This window comes from Triturus cristatus, chromosome 8 (assembly GCF_964204655.1).
Source record: "Triturus cristatus chromosome 8, aTriCri1.1, whole genome shotgun sequence".
Lineage (NCBI taxonomy): Eukaryota > Metazoa > Chordata > Amphibia > Caudata > Salamandridae > Triturus > Triturus cristatus.
Window position 1 is genome coordinate 980,584,105 of NC_140591.1, and position 24,087 is coordinate 980,608,191.

Genomic DNA, 24,087 nt, shown 5'->3' on the forward strand with positions numbered 1-24,087 from the left:
CCCGCCCTCCAGACTATTAAAAGTCATAATCTGTCAGACGGGCGGCGGTGACCTTCAGCGGAGCGGTGGTGCGGCGGTTTGCACCGTTCTGCCAAAAGTCGTAATCAGGCCCATAAAATTCTGCCTGAATGCTTTGTTAAAAAAAAAAAATTTAAATTAAGTGAACAGGTTTATGTGCATTACACAAAACTCAGTAAGCGTTATAAAATTCCTCGATTAAGGCTGTTTTCTGTTTTTTTACAGCATATCCAAGTTTGATGAACGATGTTGTTTTCTTTATGTTCATGATAATTCAGATGACTTCCAAATATACTTTTCTACTGAAGACCAGTGCGGCAGGTAAAGCATTACGTTTCAGTGCTGTTGAAAATCTTTACTCTTTGCTGAAACATAGACACACAGATCATGGGAGGGGAGTATACATTTGAAGATTTTAAAATATGTTCCTGTGTAAAGATAATTCTAAAAGGTCTTACTGCCAGTGGTGTACAAAGGTGTCATGGACCATAGTGCGAGCATGGAAAATGTCTGCACTGACAAATGGTAATTAGTAAAATAGTGTCATGATGAGGGTTGCGTGGTCTCCTCAGACCTCTGGTCCCTTGTGCCATGGCACCTGCTGCACTACTGATAGCTGTTTCCCTGCTTATTAAAAATAGTAGGGCATGAATTCCTAGCTCTATTACCCATCCAACAGTGATCCGCTAACTGATCCTTATGAATGCTTGTCCGTATCCATTTGGTCAAAGATGGCAGGTGATCCTTACCAAGCATCATTCTGCAGCACACATAGAAAGAGGAAACTGCCTCAGAAGATTTTTTTGTGCAGGAAGGTGCCTCTTGCTGCAAAAGAAAAAACCTGTCTGCAACAGAGAAACATTTGCATCACAGTGTAAGGGTGCCTGTGCTGGCACTAGGCAGCACATTGTGCTTCAGTGCAAGAAAAGGACAGAAATGCTTCCTATGATGTTAAATATGGCACATTCCTTCCCTTTCCCTTTCACAGCACAGTGCAGTAAGGTGGCTTGCTGGTCTGCGTGAAATATTGATTCATCTGCCCCATAGTGTCTTTGGGACATTCTAGATCTTTGGTGCCTACAAAGAGAAGTCAGGGCTTTTTTTCATTGTGGAGTGCTCGGTAGCAAAATGCAAACATAGTGCCTGATTAACAAAGCTAAAATAAGAGGAAAGTATAACTTTACTACTCGTAAATGCCCTTTGTGAATATAGAAAGACGTAAAGTTCAACTTTTGGTATTCACAAAGGGTATTTACGAGTAGAAAACGCCCTTTGTGAATACCAAAAGTCATAAAGTTAGACTTTTGTCTTAGTTTACTTTTTGAATCAGGCCCATAGTCTTTATGTGGAGAAAGTAAACTTTAAAAACCTAGGCATACATGAACATGTAACATGAGGCCTAAGCTGTAGGAACTTTTGTGGAAACCTATAAGGTTGAAGTTTCCATCCAATCATCAGCTGAGCTGCCCTGCTTAAAATGGTGATCCATTCCCTCCAAACTTACAACTTGTTGGCCACGCACATTATCCCTCATCTACCCACCTCAAATCCCCTGACCTGCATCTGATGCTCCTGAATATGACCGGCAATACAACATACAGTGGACGCAGGTTAGCAAGGGCAGTCAGGGACAATGGCCCTGGCATCTCCATCTACAAAGTCGACAACACTTCCAGCCAAAGGTGTGCTATGGGCTTCTTGTGGAGGCCTGTCTGCTCCTCTTTCCGCAAGTCCTCCCCTTCTGATATAGCCCAGTTCTACACAGCTCTCTTCCATCTGCAGTGTGGCGGGCCATACTCCGATCTCCAATGCAATGCTATGTCCCTTCGGGCCACTACAAGAGCCAGGTCAAGGAATCTATTACCTATTTTCTTTTCCAGTCTGTGTGGATATAATCTCAACAGGCAGATTTCCATTGTGAGCAAATTTTGTCTATTGAGAGGGATCTCCATAACCTTCACCACCATGGCTCAAATACGCTCTTTTGTCGGGCAGCTCCATTTCATTTGTACGAATTCAGCGTCCAATACTGGGCAGCAAGGGCAGCACATAATATCAGTCTGTGCAGGGTAAGGTATGTCATGTTTTAGTAATTGAACTGCTTATATTTGTATCTGGTGTTTCATCAGACCTTGAGTTTGTGTTCCAAGAACTGTTCCTTCTCTGTTCTCAAGAAATCCCTGGGCAAGGGATCAAGTTGGCGAGCGTAAACGTGGAAAATCAACCTCCTGATGAGATTTCTCAACGCAGGCGGTTGGACTTCCCATTGCGAGTAGTCGCGTATGCTGCGACCACTTGCATTGAGAAACTGTCTGTTCGCATTGAGAAAGCTACCACTCGAGTAAAAAATCTACTCGAGCAGCAGAAAGGAGCTGCGCCTGCTTGCGCTGTGCATGGTGCCATTCGCGATAATTGAACAGTGCGTACCAACACCCGGCACTGAAAATCACAGCGAACACCATTTATCTAACGCACTCTGCCGCTTGCGGAGCTCTGCGTAGCGCGACAGAGGTTTTTTTTTTGCACTTCGCTTACTTTATACTATGTATTTTGTGCTTGTTTATGTCATTGAACAATGGGAAGGAAGGTAGTGTTGTTGCTTTTAAGTTGAGGCTCTTTATTTAAAATCAACATTATTTCTTTAGGACGTTTGTCTGACATACTTTCAAAAAGGCAGAAGCAACTGTCGCAGTTCTCCCAGCTTCACATTACTTTCTCTTAAAGGACAGACTTAAAGCAGCAGCAATTAACCAAGGAAGTAGAGACTCTCGCAAAGAACCTGTAAGGCCCCATCTAGGGCTCCATCATCACAGGGCAATTCAGATGAGCCCTTCTGAGTCCCCCCAAGGTATCTTCCAATCCCCATCTTTTCATAGGAACAATCTCCCATCCATTGACTAGTGCAGGGAAATCCCTGAACCTGAGAAAATGCAGAGTGATTAAGGATCTCAGGATTAATTTCACACACCTAGGAATTAGCACTATCAGCAAGTTAAGTCCTATGCCAGATTCTGGTCCCTGGCTCCTTTCTTCCCGGACACCAAGACAACATCTAGGAACATGGATGAGCCCCCAAAAGGTCATTTACTACTGTAGTGTGACGTTATCCCTGAGCACTGGCACACCTTGGCACAGGGCTCACTAGAAGTGCCCAAGTAGTCTAACATAAGGGCTTGCTTCAATGAGCTTTCCTTGACAAAAGATTATTTTGCTTCTGGTGCTAACTAATGGAGATACTAAGGACCTGGGGCCAGATGGAGGCGCAAACAGGTTAGCGACCCGTTTGCGCATGCAAAAACGAACAGGGCCATGTACAATACCTATTTAGTGAGTCGCAATTTTTTTGCAACTCGCTATTAGGAAGAGGTGTTTGAAGGGCATCTCTTCCTAATAGCGACTCTCTACCCCATGTATGAATGTTTTGCGACTGCAATTGTGGTCACAAAACACTTGCAATTTACCACCCTCTTCAAGAGGGTGGTAATGAACTCACAAATGGGAAGGGGTCCCCAGGGGACCCCTTTCCCTTTGCAAATGCAGGGGCAAATATTTTTCAGGGGTAGTCAGTGGTCCCAGGGACCACTACCTGCCCTTAAAAAATTAAACGAAAACGTTTCATTTTTCATTTTCATTTTTTAAATGCATCCCGTTTTCCTTTAAGGAAAACAGGCATCATTTTTAAAAAAATGTTTTATTTAGAAGCAGTCCCAGACATGGAGGCCAGCTGAGCCCAGCAGGCCACCATCCCTGGGAGGGCCAGCCATTCTCAATGGGGTCGCAAATTGTGAGTGCATCATGAATATTCATGAGGCATGCAATTTGCGACCCCATTGGGAATCGCAGACGGTGTCTCAGACACTGTTGTACATGGCATTTTGCGACTCGCAAATTGCAACTCGCAATCGAGCGCAATTTGCAACTCGCAACTTGTCATCGTTGTACATCTGGCCCAAAATTTGCAAACTCTAATTTGTAGTGCTACAGTAGTACTTCAAACATGCTACAAAGTACTATTCACAAACTGCACTTCTAAAGTACTACTGTAAAAGATTATCAAGTGGAGCACTGCAACACCCTCCCATAGAAAATAATTGTGCGAGGGACTTTAAATAAAACCTCATTAGAAATAGTGATAAAATGAAATATTAAAAAATCTAAATAAATGTCATTTAATGTGAAGAAAAAAATGTAAAAATAATATATAATTATTTACTTATAAAATTATTTAATAACCGTTTTTGAATATTAACCCTTAATGTAATTTTTTTTATTTAAATATAATTGAAGTGCCTTTATTTAATTCTGTACATCTCTTTTAATAATTATTCGATATTTTTTTTTTTTATTTTGCTAGGAAAGTATTATTTCATTTAAACTTCAGAAAAATAATTTTATTTTATATATTTGAATTCCTTAAATATGAAATTCAAAAAACGTGTATGCTGGTGTAGCATTTTTCTTTGTTCTACATTTAGAATACATTTGTACAATAGTTTACATTAAACATGTAATGCTTTTTTTGCGTCTGGTAAAAAAAAAGAATCCCTATACTTTACCCTAGGGAGACTGCACAGTTGGAGAGAAGATCTCTTTACAGTAAAGTGTAGCGAAAATGTTAAAACTATATTTAATTCTCAAAAACATCTTTAGTACAATAGTAGTACAAAATACAGTTTGTGAATCAGGCCCTATAGGTACTGATGCGAAGGTTCAACTATCCAGTGTTTATGTTTCCTGAATCGCCAGAATATCCCATGAGTACCTCCTTATTCTCTCAGAGTCAAGAGATCACAGCTTTAAATGTATCTTCTATGGAGCATAACTGTTCTGACAAAGACACAAGCACAGAAAGAGGAAGTAGAATTCCACATTTTCTGCACGGGCTGATACAGAGGTATAAGCCATTTTCTTGTGAGTACCCTGGTTTCCAGAGCCCAGCTGATCAGTCTGGCACATGAGTACACATATATCTGAACTCATTGTTGTCAAATTTTTTTTTTGCAACACTGGAGGTTTGTTCCTAGACACAAGTTTCTTCCAAAAGTTGGGTTGTGCTTTCCTCCTCTGCAATGCTCTGTGCTTATGTTAGGACCTCACTGAAACATTTCATCCTCTGAAAGCAATGAAATTTCATGAGGACTCACCCCCACAAAACCGTATTCCTTCTTGAGCAAACTGGCAGAATCAGAATCAGAAAGATTTATTGTACAATTAGTTAAAATCATTACGCTAATGTAGCCATCAATACAAAGAGATACAAATACAAAAACCACATGCCGTAAAACGACAATCTGTTAACATCTGCTGGTGGTTGTGATTTTCAATGCCTGTTGGCATGGTAGAAATCGTTTACTTGCATGTGTCCAACTCCAAACATACTGCGTCTTGCAACTATGGGGCATATTTACAAGCCCTTATCGCCACAGGAACGTCACTTTCATTGACGTTCCTGTAGCGGTAGGGGCTTCGCCTTATGTACAAGGCGGCGTTAAGCCACTTAATGTGGCATTATACTGCCTTGTAAATAAAGCACCCTTTCATGATATACTTAGCGTTAAAGGGGTGGGCAATGGGTGTTGCAGTGGGCATTCCACCGCAACACCCATTGATTTTGATGCTGTCCCCTATTTGCAAGGGTGGCAACATATGGAGTACATCTTGACCTTTCATTGTTACTTTTCTCTAAGATCCCATTATGTTTCTCATGGTCGCTCTCATAAAAATTCTGAAGATATGGTTGATATACCTGTAGAGGCTGGTGGAGTCATCTAAACAATCCCAGTTTCCACCACTACTTCATAAGATTATATCCCAGAATACTGTATACAAAAATATTGTGTGACATAAATGTTGTGTGGATCATATACAAACATATTGTCTCACTGGTTATACATTTTCTTTTATTAATAATATTTAGGACTAGGTGTTTATGTCGGTAAACAACGTTTATAACTAAACTTTTTTTCCGCAGGGAATCACAACACGGTCGTTACAACGACCATGTTGTGATTCCGCATACCATTACTCCGCAAATCGGAACAACGACTTGCGGAGGGGGGGGGAGGTGTTGGATTTAAAATCCAACACCTTCCCTACTGTCTGCACAGACTGGAGTTGGAATAGTAAATTATACTATTCCAACATCCAGCTCCCCCCCTCTGCAAGTCGTTGTTCCGACTTGCGGAGTAATGGTATGCGGAATCACAACGCGGTCGTTGTAACGACCACGTTGTGATTCCCAGCGGAAAAAAAGAATGCGGGATAAGGAGGCATATTCGTTTATGTCAGACTGTATTCTGAGTATGATATTCTGGAAGTATACCAGCTCATACACAAGCTCAGCTTCCAAAAGTCTCTAGTTCAGAAACTAGTTCATTCTCAGTCATGATCAGTTTCTTGGAGCCTCAGTGATTATGCTTTGCCTGGGACATTTGCATAATTTAGAAGTCACCTTATTATGTGGAAGATTTCAAGGACCTCATTGCCTAAATGACTCTCAGACGTCTATCCCACAATTACCCACTTTCCCTGCACTAAATCCCTGCAAACGGCTGAGCCTCAGCTATCAAAGTTTGCTTAGGTTGGACATAGAACGCCTTCTTTCTCTTTTGAGGCTCATATGGACAATGATCTTGCTAGTGATTCTGATAAGGAATTTGAGGAAAACTTCATTGTTAAGTTTTTATGCAGTGAAGGGTGGTTAAATGTTTTTTTCAGGCTGGAAATCATCACATACTTTGCTAACCGAAAAAGGTGACTTTGTTGCCCTGCTAACTAGCAGATTATTCTTGATGTTGTCCATTATTATGCAATTGGCTATTGTAGTGTTGGCCTAAAGCAATGTCAAAAGCCTATTTCAGTCTTCAAAAGAGGGGAGTAGAAGCTACCATATGTGTTCACCCTGCTTTGACACTTAAACCACTTGCATCGAAAAAGGAGTACCCATGTTTGGATGGTGCATTTTTAAATAATGCGGCCCACCTTGACAACACTATTGGTTTGTTTTTAGGACTCTCACCCACTAGGGTTTGATATAGGTGGCATGCTTCATCATTTAGTCCTCACCATGGATATTACTATCATATCCGGGCGGGCTCAACCTTGCAAGTACAAGGGAGCTATTTGAGTGGAATTTTTCAGGAAGGGGGATGGGATGCAAGATTCGAAAATTGCCTCAGGGTACCCTCGACTACTTGTAATGTTATTTTGTTTCTGGACGCCTAGTCAAGTTTAAAAACTAGGAGCCCAATTCACAAAGGGCCTCCACACTCGTTGAGTACACTGACATTATGGTTTATCTTTTCTATGCTGCACCATTAGCAGCAAGAAACGTAAACCTCAAAATCCTACTACTCTCATTTATGCCAGTTGTAGAAACAAAACAAAAACACTCTCCAGCTGATGCAACGCTCCTAACTGTCCATAACATCAGATCCTGTGAAACTCTCCCCCTTTCATTGATCAAAACTAGACCGAGCTCAAACTCAGTGACCCCTTTCTTCATGTCCACCATATAGCCCAAAGATTACATCATCTTCTCTCCATGTGCCGTTTTGGCTTCTTATCAACAATAAACTATGACTGATTAGCACCCAGATAGAAACCAGAAAAAAAGAATATGTTCCAAAATGACATTGTAATCATTAAATTAAGTAGCAAAATGCAATACAAAAATTACATATTCAAGAACTCAAATTTTATTTAAGAAAAAACACAGAATCAAGCCCCCCCCCCAACATTTTTGTGTCACATTGGAAAAACACTCACCTCAGTATGCTTAAAATAGAAAAATGTTACCCTACAACAAGAAGCTAGGGGCCAGATGCACAACCGTATTTTGCGGTCGCAAACGGGAAATCGGCCCGTTTGCTACCGCAAAATTGGTCTGTCCCATTTATGAACCCTATTTTGAAAGTCGGTAACCTACTACCGACTCGCTAAATAGGGTTTGCGACTCACTATTACCATTCGCACTTCAACGTACAATTGTTTTGCCACCGCAAATGCGGTCGCAAAACACTTGCAGTTTACCACCTACTTCAAGTAGGTGGTAAACCACTCGCAAATGGAAAGGTGTCCCCAGGGTAACCCTTCGCCTTTCTGAATGGATGAGAAAATATTTTTGGGGAGCAGGCAGTGGTCTAATGGACCACACTGCCTACTCTTTAATTGCATCCCGTTTTCCTTTAAGGAAAATAGGGTGCATTTAATAAAAAAAAAAAACAGCAGGCCACGAATCCCTGGGAGTGCTAGCCATTACCAATGGGTTCGCAATTTGGACCTGCCTCATGAATATTAATGAGGCATTCAATTTGTGACTCCATTAGGATTCGCAGACAGTGTCTGAGTGTTAGATTTGGGGGTCTCTAGTTGGCAGAAGTAGGTACCTTTGACAAATAGGGACCCTTGCATCTAGTCAGGGTAAGGGGGTACACTACTAAAATAACCCCTGCTCACCCCCTTGGTAGATTGGCACGAGCAGACAGGCTTATCTCAGAGGCAGTGTGTAAAGCATCACATACAGTAATCAAGTGATAACACTACAGATGGACACAACACAAGTTTTATATCAAAAATAAGTATTCTTTATATAGATTTAACACAAGACCACAAACCACAAGACCACAAACGACAAAAATCCACAATACTGTACTTCAAATGGTAGAATTAGCTTAGTTCTCTTTGGATGTTAAAATGCGACACTTTGAGTTAATGTACCTTTGGATGCGTAACGATATACAATGAAAGTGTTCCAGGGAAGGTGATGCGTCGGTTCCTGACACACAGGAACGGTGATGCGTCGGTTTCTTACTGCGCTTTCGCTATGATGCTGCCCGCAATGCCATGATGCGACGATGATCTGGTACAATGAAACAAAGATGACGTCTTCTTGTTGTTGCATCACAATGCGTGCGCACCAGACGGCCATGCGGCGACTCAATGATTCTTCTAATCCGGCACAGGCCCTGCGACACGCTTCTCCGATGATGCGAGACATCTCGACTCAATGCGACAGCTGCAGCGGCGACACCCTTGTTCAGTGATGCGACGACAGCGGCTGCGGCGGTGGCACGCTTCTCCGGTGATGCGAGACGCTTCGGCTCTATGCGACAGCTGCAGTGGCGACACCCTTGTTCAGTGATGCGATGACAGGGGCTGCGGCACGCTTCTCCGGTGTTGCGAGACGTTTTGACTCGCTGCGACAGCTGCAGCGGCGGCACCCTTGTTTAGTGATGCGACGACAGCGGCGGCGGCATGCTTCTCCAGTGTTGTGAGACTTTTCGACTCGATACGACAGCTGCAGCCGCGCCACCCTTGTTCTGTGATGTGACTGCAGCGGCTGCGGCGGTGACACACTTCTTCGATGTTGCGAGACGTTTCTTTACGATGCGATGCGACAGCTACAGCGGCGACACCCTTGTTCAGTGATGCGACGGCTGCGGCGGTGACACGCTTCTTCTTCGTGAGTCGCGCTTCCAGCTCCTTGCGACACGCAGTCCCTCAGAAGGCCCCAATACAGCTGAAGGCACTTCCAAAGAACTCTGGGGAGCTGGTGGTTGAAGTCTGTTGTCCATGAGACTTCAGCAGGAGGCAAGCTCTTTTCTCAAGCCCTTGGAGATCCTTCACAAGTTGAATAAAGTACATACAAAGTTCCTTTCTCCTTTCTTTGGCAGTCAGGCAACCACTGCAGGCCAATCCCCCAAACACCACTTCAGCTTAGGGATAGTCTCTCCTCAGTCTCTCTGGTTCCTCTCCTCAGCAAAGGTTTCTTCTTGTTTCCCAAAGTGATCTAAAGTTCTTGGGTTTGGGTCCCAATATTTATACCCAGTTTCTCTTTGTTCTCTGAAGGCAGAGAGACCTTTGCCTAGTCCAAACCAGTTCTGGTCAGTCCTGGAGCACTCTGTTTACATGACTCCTTCTTTCCTTTCACAGTGCAGGGCAGAGACATCAGACGCACCACAAGAGGTGGAGCCAGCATTGTGGAGGGAAGGCACAGCCCTATTCAGGTCCCAGGTGCAACTCCCCCCACCCCTCTAAATGCAGATCTCTCTATTCAGCCCTGTGCTGACTCACCCTGCCTCCTTGAATCCCCCAGCAACTGTCACTCAAACTCCACACAAGGAATACACAACCTAGCAGAGGCAGGCCTGGATGATTAGACAAGAAAATAACTACTTTCTAAAAGTGGTATTTTTTAACACTATGTTAAAACCAACTTCACTAAAAGATGTATTTTATCATTCTGAGTTCAGGCATACTAAACTTGAATTTCTTCCATGTTCCCTGAGTCAGTTAGGATTATAGGATGTAATAATCAAACTGCCCATTCTGGCCAATGGGGAACAGGTAGCCTTGCAATAGTGAAAAACAAAAATGGCTGTAATTCACTATTAGGACATGCCACACACACCAGGGCTTGTCCTACCTTATACTTACAATGCACCCTGCCCTTGGGCCTACCATAGGGGTGTCTGATATGAAGACAAGGGAAGATTTAGGGACTGGCAAGTGGGCGCCAACAACAGGTCAGAAGAAAATACAGGAGGAAGGCAAAAAGTCAAGGGATGACCCTGTAAAAAGGGCCAAGTCCAACACTGAGACACTGTTGTAAATTACATTTTGCAAGTCGCACATTGCGAGTCGCAAAACAACGCAATTTGCAACTCGCTAATAGGAAGGGTCGCACATCTGGCCCTGAGTCTCCTATTATGCTAATTAAAACTTTAGCAACACCTCAGAAGCCAGTCCATCTCCTAGTTTAAAACAAAATTATTTATACATCAAACTGCCAGAGCAGTCTGCAGCCTTCAAAATATACTTTAGATTTTAAATATCTTCAAATGCTTTGGATACTTTTGTTCTGTTTGCTACGTTACTCATTCCCTTTGCCACTACATTACTCATTTTCCTCACCTTGCCAAGGTTGTACAAATATTGTGTAGACCATGGGCCACATGTACGACCAGTTTTAGCGGCCACTAATGGAGAATCGGGCCATTTGCAACAGCTAAAACGGTTTTTAGCTTTTATCAACCCTATTTTGTGAGTCAGTAACCTATTACTGAGTTGCAAAATGTGATTTGCAAGTCGGTATTAGGAAGTGGCGTGCCAAGGGCGTCCCTTCCTAATAGCGAGTCGCAGGGGCATCTATGAATGTTTTGCGACTGATAATTCATCTTTTACCGACTCTGTGAAGGAGGTGGTAATCCATTCACAAAAGGGGGCTCCTTCCACTTTGTGAATGTGGTTGCCAACATTTTTTGAAAGCAAGCAGTGGTTCCACGGACAATTGCCTACTCTTAAATAATGAAAAGGTAGCTTTTCATTTTTCTTTTTTAAATGCATCCAGTTTTCTTAAGGAAAACGGGCAGCATTTTAATTAAAAAACTGATTTATTTAAAAAGCTATGACAGAAATGGTGGTCTGCTGACCCTAGCAGGCAACCATCCCCCTGATAATAGTCCATTCCTAATGGATCACAAATTGTGACCTACCTCATGAATATTGATGAGGTAGGTAATTTGCGACCCTATTGAGAATCGCTAAATGTGTCTGAGACACATTAGTACATTAGTACATCACATTTTGCGAGTCCCTAATTGCGAGTAACAAACAAATCGCAATTAGATACTAGCAAAATGAAATGGTCATACATCTGGCCCCATGTCCCCAATAACAGAGAAGGAACATAAGAAAACTTATCTTTGAGGTGAGCAGTAAAATTAAGTGGAGGAGAGTTTTACAGGAAGTGTTCTTCACGTTTGAGCTATATTTAGTGAGTCCAGGATGATTTTTTGAAAAGTCCAGCAAAGTATGTCAATAAGATGTACCTCTAAATAAATTCAGTTTGCATAAAAAGTATTACCACTGAATCCATTCCAAGGTTACCCTATTATTTCTCACTCCCCTTCACATAACACTCCAAGTCGGCAGTTCTCCAACACTCCCAAATGTGTAGTCCCACCAGCTCATTTATAGGTTGGAGAACCACCAGGATTTCCCATTTTGGAGCCTCATCCAGCTAAGACTTGGGAAAACCTTTGCCACTGTCCCATCTGCCACAGGGCCAGCAGCTTAAGAGCATTGCAAAGGTACCCTTCTAAAGCTCCCCTGTTATTGACTGCCATCATAGGCACAGCAGTCACACAAAGAAAAACTAAACAAAAACCAAGCACGCACTGAGAAAACATTCTGAACATTAGGGCCACTGAATGTTGCCAGTGCAGATACAAATTCTTGCTTTGGGAGTTTGTTTCTGATAACGAAAACATTTGTGGGTAGCCCATATGGCATGGCAGTTGCCCAGCATTTCACTTTTGCCAAATAAACTTCTGCTACACCAGTGAAAGCACTTTCAGCAGAATAAATCTCTGGCAACATATCATGAAGCTGTAAATACAGTTCATAGTACTCCACAAGACAGGTGGAGATGTGGCCTCTGTTGAGCCACCAAACCCAACAGGTCGACCATCCCACCTTGAGTGAGAGCTTCAGTGTTTGGATCTTTCAGTGAGTCTGCAAATCAGAGATTTTGTACTTCAGACACTCTCAGTTAGTTGAATGTCTGTGTTGGACTGTGAGAACATAGCATGTATACCCCCACAGGTACTATATGGCACTACAGACATTAGCCAGCACATTTGTTTGTAAGATGTTCGTGATGCAGCCCCAAGACAGCACATGACACTTAAATCCTCAATCGCCTGTCATACCAAAGCACATTCTCAGATGTGACACCAAACTACTTAGTCACACCTCCACAAAATAAATCCATCACTCCAAACACTCATTCTCACAGACCAATACTTTCTTTTACTCTGATGCAATCAGTGACATTCACAACACTTGCACTCTCGGACTCTTAGCAGTACTCTCTTGGTTAATGGCAGGAGCATACCCCCGTGATGCACAGCCCTTCTATATTTGAAGACAGTATTGCACCAGTCCATATCAAGCAAGCTGTCAGTTGCGTTCTACTGCCTCTTTTAGTACTGGTGCTGTGGAGCTCAATAGTAAATAATAAATAACGACAAAATCACTAATACTGCAACTAATCTTTAAACTCATATTCCCTTCTGAGGGCACATCTTGAACTACAACAACATGAGCCTTAGATCTTTTATTTCGTCGAATTAATCAATAGATTTATTTATTTTTATTTCTATTTTTTACCTTCCATTTTCCAGAAAATTCTAAGCTTCAACCATCTCTTAATGCATCATACTAAAACAAAAATCATTGCACCATTCATTTATTCTCTCCATACATTCTATTCATACATACCATTCATTGTTCACATCCAACCATTCTAAAACATACATATCTTAATTGTCTGGATTTTATATTCAAAGACAATCATAGGATTCTTTTTTATCAAGGCCACAGAAACAATGCTGCACAAAATAATCTCTATGTTCAACTCTTTTTTTGGTGGATTTTTAATTCTTATGGCCAAAAGACAAGGTCTACGCGTTTCGATACCCCTTCATTCCTGGGGCTCTCATCAGGACCTGTAGATTAAAAACAACAAAAACCTTTTTCAGTATAACTAGACACCTAACTCATCTTAATGCAACTAGAAACCTCATTTACAAATTGAATTACCTCGGTAAGATGATAGATCAGCCGATCTAACGAACGGAGAAATCTAAAGTTTGAGAAACAAAACGAAAGTGGTGGCCGTGGTCAAGAGCTGTGTGTAAATCAAATTTATAATCACACATTCAATCTCTTGCACTCTTTTACTTACATAGTAAGTTTGTTTTCTTGAACCGGAATGTATCTTTAATTGTTTATAACCTAAATGAGAGTGAAGAGGGGAGGGGGAAATTTTCACTTACAATGCAAAATAAGCGTTTACAGAACATAAGTTATACTTATTTGATTTACGGCGTAACTTACTTGAAGAGCCGTAGCACAAGATACGTCGGTGGAAGGTTTCACAATGCGGTCTCTTGCCCGCTGAAAAAGTCAGTGTAAACACTCCTTAAGTATATTGCCTAAAACTTTGTTGAACGTGCTTATTTGAAGAGGTATGTTATAAGGCAAGTTACCTTGATTGTTTGAACGTCGACTGTTATTTAGATGGAGTCCGAGTGGTTGTCTAATCCTCGGATTCTTTGTTGTTGACTGTCAAGGATTGAAAGTAAAATTGTAATTTTACTTATCACTTCTACTTGCGTATGTTTTGTTAAGATTGCTAAGTGGTAACATACCTAAATCTTTCCGTTGTATGTCGGTATTCTTTTCGTTGTGTCCGGTAGTTAGTTCATGCCGTCACTGCTCACGTCACTGTACGTGGCGTGACTGGTCGTATTTACGGAAGTAGCTTTAAGGGACATGGAAAACAGACTTCTCAATTTGTCTACTCTGTTTCAATAAATACAAATATGAGTTGGAGTGATCTCATATAATCTTTCAGTTTGTGCTGGTTACAGTCACATGGTCGATTTTGAGACGACACGACAATTTTCTGAGATTCAACGTATATGAATAATTCAACAATTACGATACATTTCTGGAATCTTTGGTGCAGAATATAATAGAGTATTGAAAACTGTGAAACTTTATTGACACATATGTAAGTAACGTTCACATCTCTGGTCATTAAAGTTAGAGCGGTATTTATTAAATTAGACCCACTTTATCACAGTATAGTGGAACAATAGTTAGCTCTTTAATTAAATGGTTATTAAAGATCTTAAATGGACAGTGATCTCAAAAGTTGAACAAGAAGAGAGATGTGGTGACCTTGAACTAAAACTGTCGAGAAGAGAAGCTATGTTGATAGTGAAGTTTAACACAGCCACCAAAGGATTACATGAGCTCTCTGAACTATACAAATTGAGCTAACTATTGTTCCACTATACTGTGATAAAGTGGGTCTAATTTAATAAATACTGCTCTAACTTTAATGACCAGGGATGTGAACGTTACTTACATATGTGTCAATAAAGTTTCACAGTTTTCAATACTCTATTATATTCTGCACCAAAGATTCCAGAAATGTATCGTAATTGTTGAATTATTCATATACGTTGACTCTCAGAAAATTGTCGTGTCGTCTCAAAATCGACCATGTGACTGTAACCAGCACATACTGAAAGATTATATGAGATCACTCCAACTCATATTTGTATTTATTGAAACAGAGTAGACAAATTGAGAAGTCTGTTTTCCATGTCCCTTAAAGCTACTTCCGTAAATACAACCAGTCACGCCACGCACAGTGACGTGAGCAGTGACGGCATGAACTAACTACCGGACACAACGAAAAGAATACCGACATACAACGTAAAGATTTAGGTATGTTACCACTTAGCAATCTTAACAAAACATACGCAAGTAGAAGTGATAAGTAAAATTACAATTTTACTTTCAATCCTTGACAGTCAACAACAAAGAATCCGAGGATTGGACAACCACTCGGACTCCATCTAAATAACAGTCGACGTTCAAACAATCAAGGTAACTTGCCTTATAACATACCTGTTCAAATAAGCACGTTCAACAAAGTTTTAGGCAATATACTTAAGGAGTGTTTACACTGACTTTTTCAGCGGGCAAGAGACCGCATTGTGAAACCTTCCACCGACGTGTCTTGTGCTACGGCTCTTCAAGTAAGATACGCCGTAAATCAAATAAGAATAACTTATGTTCTGTAAACGCTTATTTTGCATTGTAAGTGAAAATTTCCCCCTCCCCTCTTCGCTCTCATTTAGGTTATAAACAATTAAAGATACATTCCGGTTCAAGAAAACAAACTTACTATGTAAGTAAAAGAGTGCAAGAGATTGAATGTGACATTATAAGTTTGATTTACACACAGCTCTTGACCACGGCCACCACTTTTGTTTTGTTTCTCAAACTTTAGATTCCTCCGTTCGTTAGATCGGCTGATCTATCATCTTACCGAGGTAATTCAATTTGTAAATGAGGTTTCTAGTTGCATTAAGATGAGTTAGGTGTCTAGTTATACTGAAAAAGGTTTTTGTTGTTTTTAATCTACAGGTCCTGATGAGAGCCCCAGGAATGAAGGGGTTTCTTAACGCGTAGACCTTGTCTTTTGGCCATAAGAATTAAAAATCCACCAAAAAAAGAGTTGAACATAGAGATTATTTTGTGCAGCATTGTTTCTGTGGCCTTGATAAAAAAGAATCCTATGATTGTCTTTGAATATAAAATCCAGACAATTAAGTTTATGTATGTTTTAGAATGGTTGAATGTTAACAATGAATGGTATGTATGAATAGAATGTATGGAGAGAATAAATGAATGGTGTAATGATTTTTGTTTTAGTATGATGCATTAAGAGATGGTTGAAGCTTTGAATTTTCTGGAAAATGGAAGGTAAAAAATAGAAATAAAAATAAATAAATCTATTGATTAATTCGACGAAATAAAAGGTCTAAGGCTCATGTTGTTGTTGTTCAAGATGTGCCCTCATAAGTGAATATGAGTTTAAAGATTAGTTGTAGTATTAGTGATTTTGTCGTTATTTATCATATAGAGGCCTAGCTTTACTGCCTTTGCCTACCCCCAGTGTTGGTATTGGTGGAGCTAAATAGAGCCTCTGCAATTTCCAATGCCTATATATCTGAATGTAATTTGTAGATGTTGGGTATTAGGTTACAGACTCCTTGAGTCAGGATTTGCCATATTTGTTATCTTCTTCTTTTGCAGGTGTCTCGGTTGAATTTGTTTGTAGGCCTGCATGCCAGAGTGTGACCTCGGGGCCCTGGCCGCCTGTAACCAGTACATTCCTATGAGTTACTTCATTGTTGTTCTTGGGTAGACAGTTTACAGGATGTTTCCTTTGCTGCCTGTTACCAGTGCATTTCTGTAGGTTTCTCATCTGCCTCTTCAAAGCAGACACTACAGAAACTATAGAATAGCCACTTCTAATCAGTGCATGCCAATGGGTTGCTCCTAGGTGGATCCTCCTCTGTAGATCCTGGTGGGTTCTATAGATAATTTAATATGTTTGATTGTGCTGTGGGTTGTGCCTCTGTTGCTCCAAGTAGACTCAATAGAGAAGTTATCCTGGCGAGAAAATACTGAAATCTGCTAGCCAAACGCACTGATAGAGGGCCAAATGTAAATACTCTATTAGTAATTACTCTTGCTTATTGATAATTGAGGACTGTGAAGAAACATTGGGACAAATGTAGCATTGTCTGGGTGGTAGCACAGAAATGTGCTTGAGCAACACCTAGCTAATTCTTTGCAGTATGCCTGATTTATAAATTGGCCCAGTGCAAAAAAATGTGGTTACAAGGATTCACAGAATTCCTGCTTAGTCAGGATTCATGAGGCAGGATTCTTAAAAGTCCTGGCACTCACCTGTAATTGCAGAGATGGATGCCTACAAGGAACACCAGAACTCTGTCCCTGCATTCTCCTTTGCAACTTCCTGGAGTGGCGACCCCTATTTCTTTTCCAGTCACAGCACTAAAAAACATATCACATCAATGAAAGAGACTCTAGGAGACTCCTGGAGTTGCGACTACTGTTCCTTTACCAGAGGTCACCACACCAAAAAGGATCACGTGAATAAAAGCACATCTAAGAGACTGCTTCCACCTTATAATGGTTACAAACTGACAACAGCAGTTGCTAACCTTCGTTGGTTAGTGACCACCAGGCGGTTGAAAACCATTGATTCATTCATTTCATCGTGCATCACAAAGGAAAGAAAGACAAGGGGGACAACCTCTTGCCAATCCTTCTCTTTGCAATCAGCAAGTATTTGAAACATTAATAGTGCTTGATGCAATAAAGGGGCAGATTTACAACCCCCTTGCGTGACTCTTGCGCCGCCGTTGCATCACTTTTGTGATGCAGCTGCGACGTAAATGTTGCGACCCATTTACAATGCGACGCATCTAGGGAGATGCGTCACGTTGTAAAGCCCTGCGCCACCTTATACCTGCGTCATGTATAATGTATGCAGGGTGGGCGTTCCCACGCAAAAAGCCATGTAGATCTGACGCAGTGAAATCTACAAGATTTCACTGCGTCACTCTATGCCTTCACTGCGTCAAAATTCCTACGCGTGCTCAGACCAGGCATAAGGAATGACGCAGGGCTTTTTGAATGGGACTCACCCATCTATTGTGGCGCATTGCTGGAGTTGCGTCACTTTCATGAGCAACTCCAGCAATGCGTCACTTTAGCGCCAACAGATGCATCAGAATTTCTGACTCATCTGTTAATCCTTGCACCATGGAGCACTGTATTGTAAATACAGCGCATCCATAGTGGTGCAAGGACATTCAGCGCTGACACAAGGGAACTAACGCATCTATGCAGATGCGTCAGTTCCTTGTAAATCTGCCCCAAAATGTACAATTTGCAGGGTACTTTGACACATTGTGTTTCTTCATTTCAAAGCCTCCCACTTTGTACCTTACAGACTTTATAAAGGAAAAACCCTTTAATACACTGGGCCATGTGTTATCAGGCTTATACAGAGAACCAGTGTGTGTTAGGACATGATGCATCCCAGCTGTCCCATGTCCATGTCTAAATGGTATCTTGTCAACTATCAATTTGCCATATATCCACACACTGGTATCTATTGAGAGATCTCTTGGATTCAGAGAGGGTGACTGGCTGGATGGTGATCAAATGCATTGATTCCACAGATCGGGACCCTGCCTTGAGGTCTAGATGTAGCTGGACAACTGGCTATTGCCAAGTTTACCTTAATAGCCAATCCGTACACACTTTATGGTCTCCAAGACAGATGATTTAATCATAAAAATGAAGTGAAGGTTGGAATGTTCAGGGCGAAGCATGCAGGTACATTAAACAAACAAAGCCAAGAAATCAAGTGTTTTGTGTGCAGTCTCTAAATGTTGAATATCTGGTTGCTTACTATGCACATTTAAGTGTCTTTTTTTGTCACACGTGCAGCACTGTTTTTCATTGGTGATTGACCATGTTGCCCTACTTCCAGGTTCTGTTGTCTAGTCAAAGAAATTATCACAGATGCAGTGGGTAGTGCTGTTGAGCTGGAAGGTGAAGCAGATGGAGACACCTTAGAGGTAGGTGAATGTGAGTTCATCAATGTGTTTTTAGGCTATACATTTCATTTACAATCCATTGGTTTGCCTGTTACCTTTCTCCTTTGAGGGTAGCCTACTCAGGTCACTGGCATTGATTGTGGTCCCAACCAGTTTCCCTTCGCTAAAGAGTGTAACTTACGGATCTTTACACATAAAATTGTTCGGCTTTAATTTCAGAGCCATACCTAAATTAAGGTCTCTTCAGAGGAAGTTGGTTAGTTTACTGGTTCTATATTTTATATGTGGAGTGGTTGTAAGTAGGTAGCAACATTGACAACACCATCAGGTTTGGCTTTTGTATACTGCATACAGAGATACACAGCGAACAGACACTCATGTTTACAATGAGCATGCAAGGAGAGTAATGCACCCGCAGACACCCTTTTTTACAAAGTCAATAGACATACAGGCACCCTTGCATTTAGACCAACAAATCATTTATTATTTAATATATAAAATATTGCGGTTTGTACGGACGCCTAAGTACCATCAAGTTAAAAAAACTTCAATATTTTCACAATTAAAAAGGACTTTTAAAACTTATATAAATGTTAAAAGACATAGGTGCCTATTAGCAAAGGTAAATTTACAACTGTAGATTTACTCAGTATAAACATAATACTTCACCTAGTAGTATCCTTACACTTTTTTGCAATTCAGCATTTCTGAGTGTAAATGTAATACTAGGTGCAGATTTACATGCCTCCACCCCCTCTAAACTAGGTTTGGACCCTGGTAGTACAGGATTTACAAGTATTTACTACTAGTACATTTTCACACATAGGCAGAGGTACCCGCTACCAGGATAGAGATGTATTTCTGGTAAAACATAAGGATGAAGTTTAATAACTATTAAACAGATATTACAAGCATTTCAATTGTAAAATAGAAATCTAAATTATTTGTAAATAATTATTATCAACCAAGTAATGACAGCAGCAACTCCCTACCAGGGCGAGGACTTAATCCTCCTAGGCGATGTCAACTGTGTGCTGGACGTGATTATGGACCGGGAACCTCCTCGGATGGGTACAAAACCGGGTATGACTGGAGCCCTAGAGGACATTATGGAAGAAATAGGGTTAATGGATGCATGGAGGGTCTGACACCCACACACTAGGAAACTTTTCCTGTTATACCCCTGTGACTAACACGTTTAGTAGGTTGGATCATTTCTTCCTGTCATCGGCCTTGATGCCTAAGGTCGAGGAAATAGTATATCTACCGAGATACATTTCTGACCATTCCCCTATGCTTTTGTCTTTAAGTACTAATAGACCTAGGGTGGCAATTCCTACCTGGCGCTTGGTGACCGAGGCACTTTCCGATCCGCCATTTGCAGGGAAGCTGGAAGAAGAGATTGTGAATTACTTAGTGACGAATTGGGGCTCGGCATCTACAAGGGGAGTGGAGTGGGAGGCTTCTGTCTCCGTACGACTTATGGGGTTCGACAGCAACTTGAGAGGGACATTAAGGTTCTAGAAAGGAACTTGGCTACATTGGAGGCGACGCTGCACACAAATCAGAACTGACTAAATGAGTGGATGGAGATATGGGAAGACCTGTAGGGGGCGCTCTCTCGACTTGAGAAGTTCAATTACACCGCATATCGACAGCGACTACATGTGGAGGGTGACAGGTCTGGAGCGCTGCTAGCTAAACTGATTAGAAATGAAAAACCAATGTCTCCAATTGTGCAGCTGAGATCGGCCGATGGAAGCTTGGTTTACAGTCAGCAGAAGATCTTAGATACCCTAGTTGATCACCTGGCTGTGGTATATGCGGGCATCATATGCCTGATTTGGAACATATAGCGGAAGTCCTTACCACACTGAATCTACCCCGTCTAGATAATGAGGTTAGTAAGTTACTAGATGAACCGATCTCGAGGGAGGAAGTATTAGAAGGCCTAAAATCTCTGAGATCCATGAAGAGCCCTGGAAGTGATGGCCTACCAGCTGAGTTCTATAAGAAGTTTGCACCCCTGCTAGTGGATCACCTGCTGGAGGTGTATAATGAGGCCCTCCAGAATCGTGCACTCCCGCCTTCTATGGATTAGGCATTAGTGGTCATGATCCCCAAGGTGGATAAGGATAATCAACTGCGGGGGTCATACAGGCCTATTTCTTTGTCAAATATTGATGTTAAAGTCCTTGTGTCCTTGGCCCATGTGTGGCCTTCCCCCCTACTGCAACAGGAAGAGTGTGCTCTGGCACTGTTAGATGTTGAACAGGCGTTTCAACTCAGTCGGATGGGTGTATCTCTGGGAGGTCCTGAGGGCGCTGGGTGTGGGCCCGTGCTTCCTGAGTTGGGTGCGGCTCCTGTATTTAGAACCCAAGGCTCGGATCAGTTTGGGGACACTAGTGTCGCAAGCTTTTAGACTACACCGGGGTTCAAGACAAGGGTGCCCATTGTCGCCATTACTGTTCGCCATGGCAATGGAACCCTTAGCAGTGAGTCTACGAGAAGAGATGGAGACCTTTGGGATCCAACTAGGGGAGACTAACCATGTGGTGTCCATGTATGCGGATGACACCTTGGTGTATCTCCGAAATCCCGGCGAGGCAATACCGGTACTCCTGAATGTCCTTGACAGGTTTGGGCAAATATCGGGATTATGGATTAATGCAGGAAACACTAAAGTAATCCCAATGGGGGGTTGGCCTCGCTCCTGGCGTGAGGCCTACCGAAGGTGGAGCTCCCATGGGTGAGAACCGCGCCTAAAAATATAGAGGTTAGACTGGCGGAAATGGCCGAACAATACTTGACGCTCAACATTGGGAAGGTAATTGAGGGACTATGAGGCTCGGTTCACTTCTGGCGAGATCTACCTCTGTCCCTTATGGGGAGAATAGCCCTGTCTAAAATGGTCGCCCTGCCCAGATATATAGAATGCAATGCAACACTCTTTTGTTAAGATCCCCGACACTATTTTATTACTTTAGATAGTCACCTGACTGATTTGCTGTGGGGGCTCAAGCGTAAGTGGGTAACCCTGGTCATTCTCCAAAGAACCTGGCAGAATGGAGGACTAGAGTTTCCGTGTTTGGAATTTTATTATGCAGCCTCTCAATTTCAACACGTGGTAGATTGGTTGGATGATGAGGGGAATTGGGAGAAGGCCCTGCTGGCGGGGACCTACTGGCACAAAACACTCCCAGAATTGTTGATGATGGGGGCACAGATATCATCAACGAGCCTGTATATCATACAACATGTAGCAGAGATTTGGGAGTTTGTCATTTGGAGAGTGCTGCGAAGGGCCCCATATGCCACGGACGTGCCCCTATGGGCGGTCCTGCCCTTTCTCCAAAATCTCCACATCTATGTATGTGCATAGATGGTGGGAGAGGGGATGCCTCACCATGGGTGATTTATACATTAACAAGCAATATATCACGCGTGAACAGGAGGTAGAGTCTTTTGCGCTGGGCCCAGGAAGTTCCTACAATATGCGAAGATAGCCCGGGTGGCTAGGGAGGTCTGGCCGATGTTTCCCGAAGAGCCCCCCATGTCCAGGATGTTACAGACCCTGATAACGATGGCTAAAGTACGTAGATTGATCTCCCACCTTTATTGAGCTATCAGAGATGACAAGACGGTCCAGGTGCTGCTGATTCAAGATAGATGGGAGACACTGAAAGAGGGAACTATACCGGAGGCAGACTGGACCAAAATACATGAAGGGGTTAAGCAGGTGAGCTCAAAAGCAGTTGAAGCTGATCCAGTTTAATTATATACACCAGACATATCTTACTCCAAAGATGCTACACAAGATTTACCCGAATCGCTCAGGGCAGTGCCCCAGATGTAGGGAGGCAGAGGCTGTATTCATCCATATGGTCTGGTCCTGCCAAGAACTCCAAATATTTGGGGATGGTGTCTTGGTTACGTTGCGAGCAGCAACGGAGTGGGTACTGCCACGGGAGATACGGGTGATCCTGCTGGGTTTATTACCCCGACCCAAAAACAAAAGTCTTAGTAGGAAGTTTGCCCTGCTGGGACTAGTGTTAGCCAAGCGTCGGATATCTATCTCCTGGCTAAGTCGCAAACCACCTCAAAAACGCTATGAATACGGGATATGAAGGAGTAGGCGATGGCAGAGGTCATTAGGATGAAACAGGTCAGGCATGATGAAAAGCTGGAAGACGATCTGAGGGCGTGGAGGGTGATATTGGAAGATCTTAACAGTGATGGAGGAAATAAGGACACACTGGAGGAGACCACTTTAACTGTAGGGCCGGGTAGCGAGTCGGGAGATCACTGAGAGACAAGGGAACACATATATAATTCAAGTGTTAGATGACGCAGTGAAATGCACAACTAGCAGATACCCAGTCTCATACTACAGAGAGTATACCAGAAAGGGTGTGGTGGGGAGGGATACAGTTGTGGGTTGGGGGAGGATGGGAGTTGTGGTTAAGTACTACAGAAATGTTTTTGGTATATGATGAAAGATTGGAACAGGCACTTAATTTTTATAGACAGGAGGATTGCTATCAAGGAGACCTCTCTGTTAGGGCTAAAGCATTTGTTAAGGAGCTAATACAAAGCCGTGGACTGCAATTAGCCCAGTTATACCTGTGCCTATGATTATATGTTACCATTTAATGTGTAACTCTGAGAATGTACTGATGTTTTGTCATAAATGTCTTAAATGTTAATAAAGATATAAAAAAACATGAAAAAAAATAAAATGTTACAGCATATTAAATAATCAAATTAGATGTTTACTAAAAAATAAATAAAATCTATTAATGTAATCTTTAACTATTTCTATTATTTTAAAGCATTGTAAATAAAAATACCCTTACTGTCATTTTTATATTTATTTTTTTATTTAAAAATTTGACTATAATCTTTTATTCATGTTTGTAAAAGTTGGAAAGTTGTTTTTATTTTTAAACAATAAGTTAAATATTAATAAAAAATGTTAAGTATATGTGTGTGTGTGTGTGTGTGCATTGTTTGGGCTTATACTATGTGCTCACTTGTGTCT

General features: G+C 41.9%; 1 protein-coding gene across 1 annotated transcript in view; it reads left to right on the forward strand.

Moving 5' to 3' along the window:
* The window catches only part of MAP3K15 (mitogen-activated protein kinase kinase kinase 15), a 1,172,574-nt gene that overhangs the window by 757,505 nt on the left and 390,982 nt on the right, over nt 1–24,087 (forward strand). The window contains exons 13-14 of the mRNA XM_085622522.1: nt 244–339; nt 18,980–19,067. Coding sequence (XP_085478648.1) covers nt 244–339; nt 18,980–19,067 — 184 coding nt within the window. The remainder of the gene's footprint in view (nt 1–243; nt 340–18,979; nt 19,068–24,087) is intronic.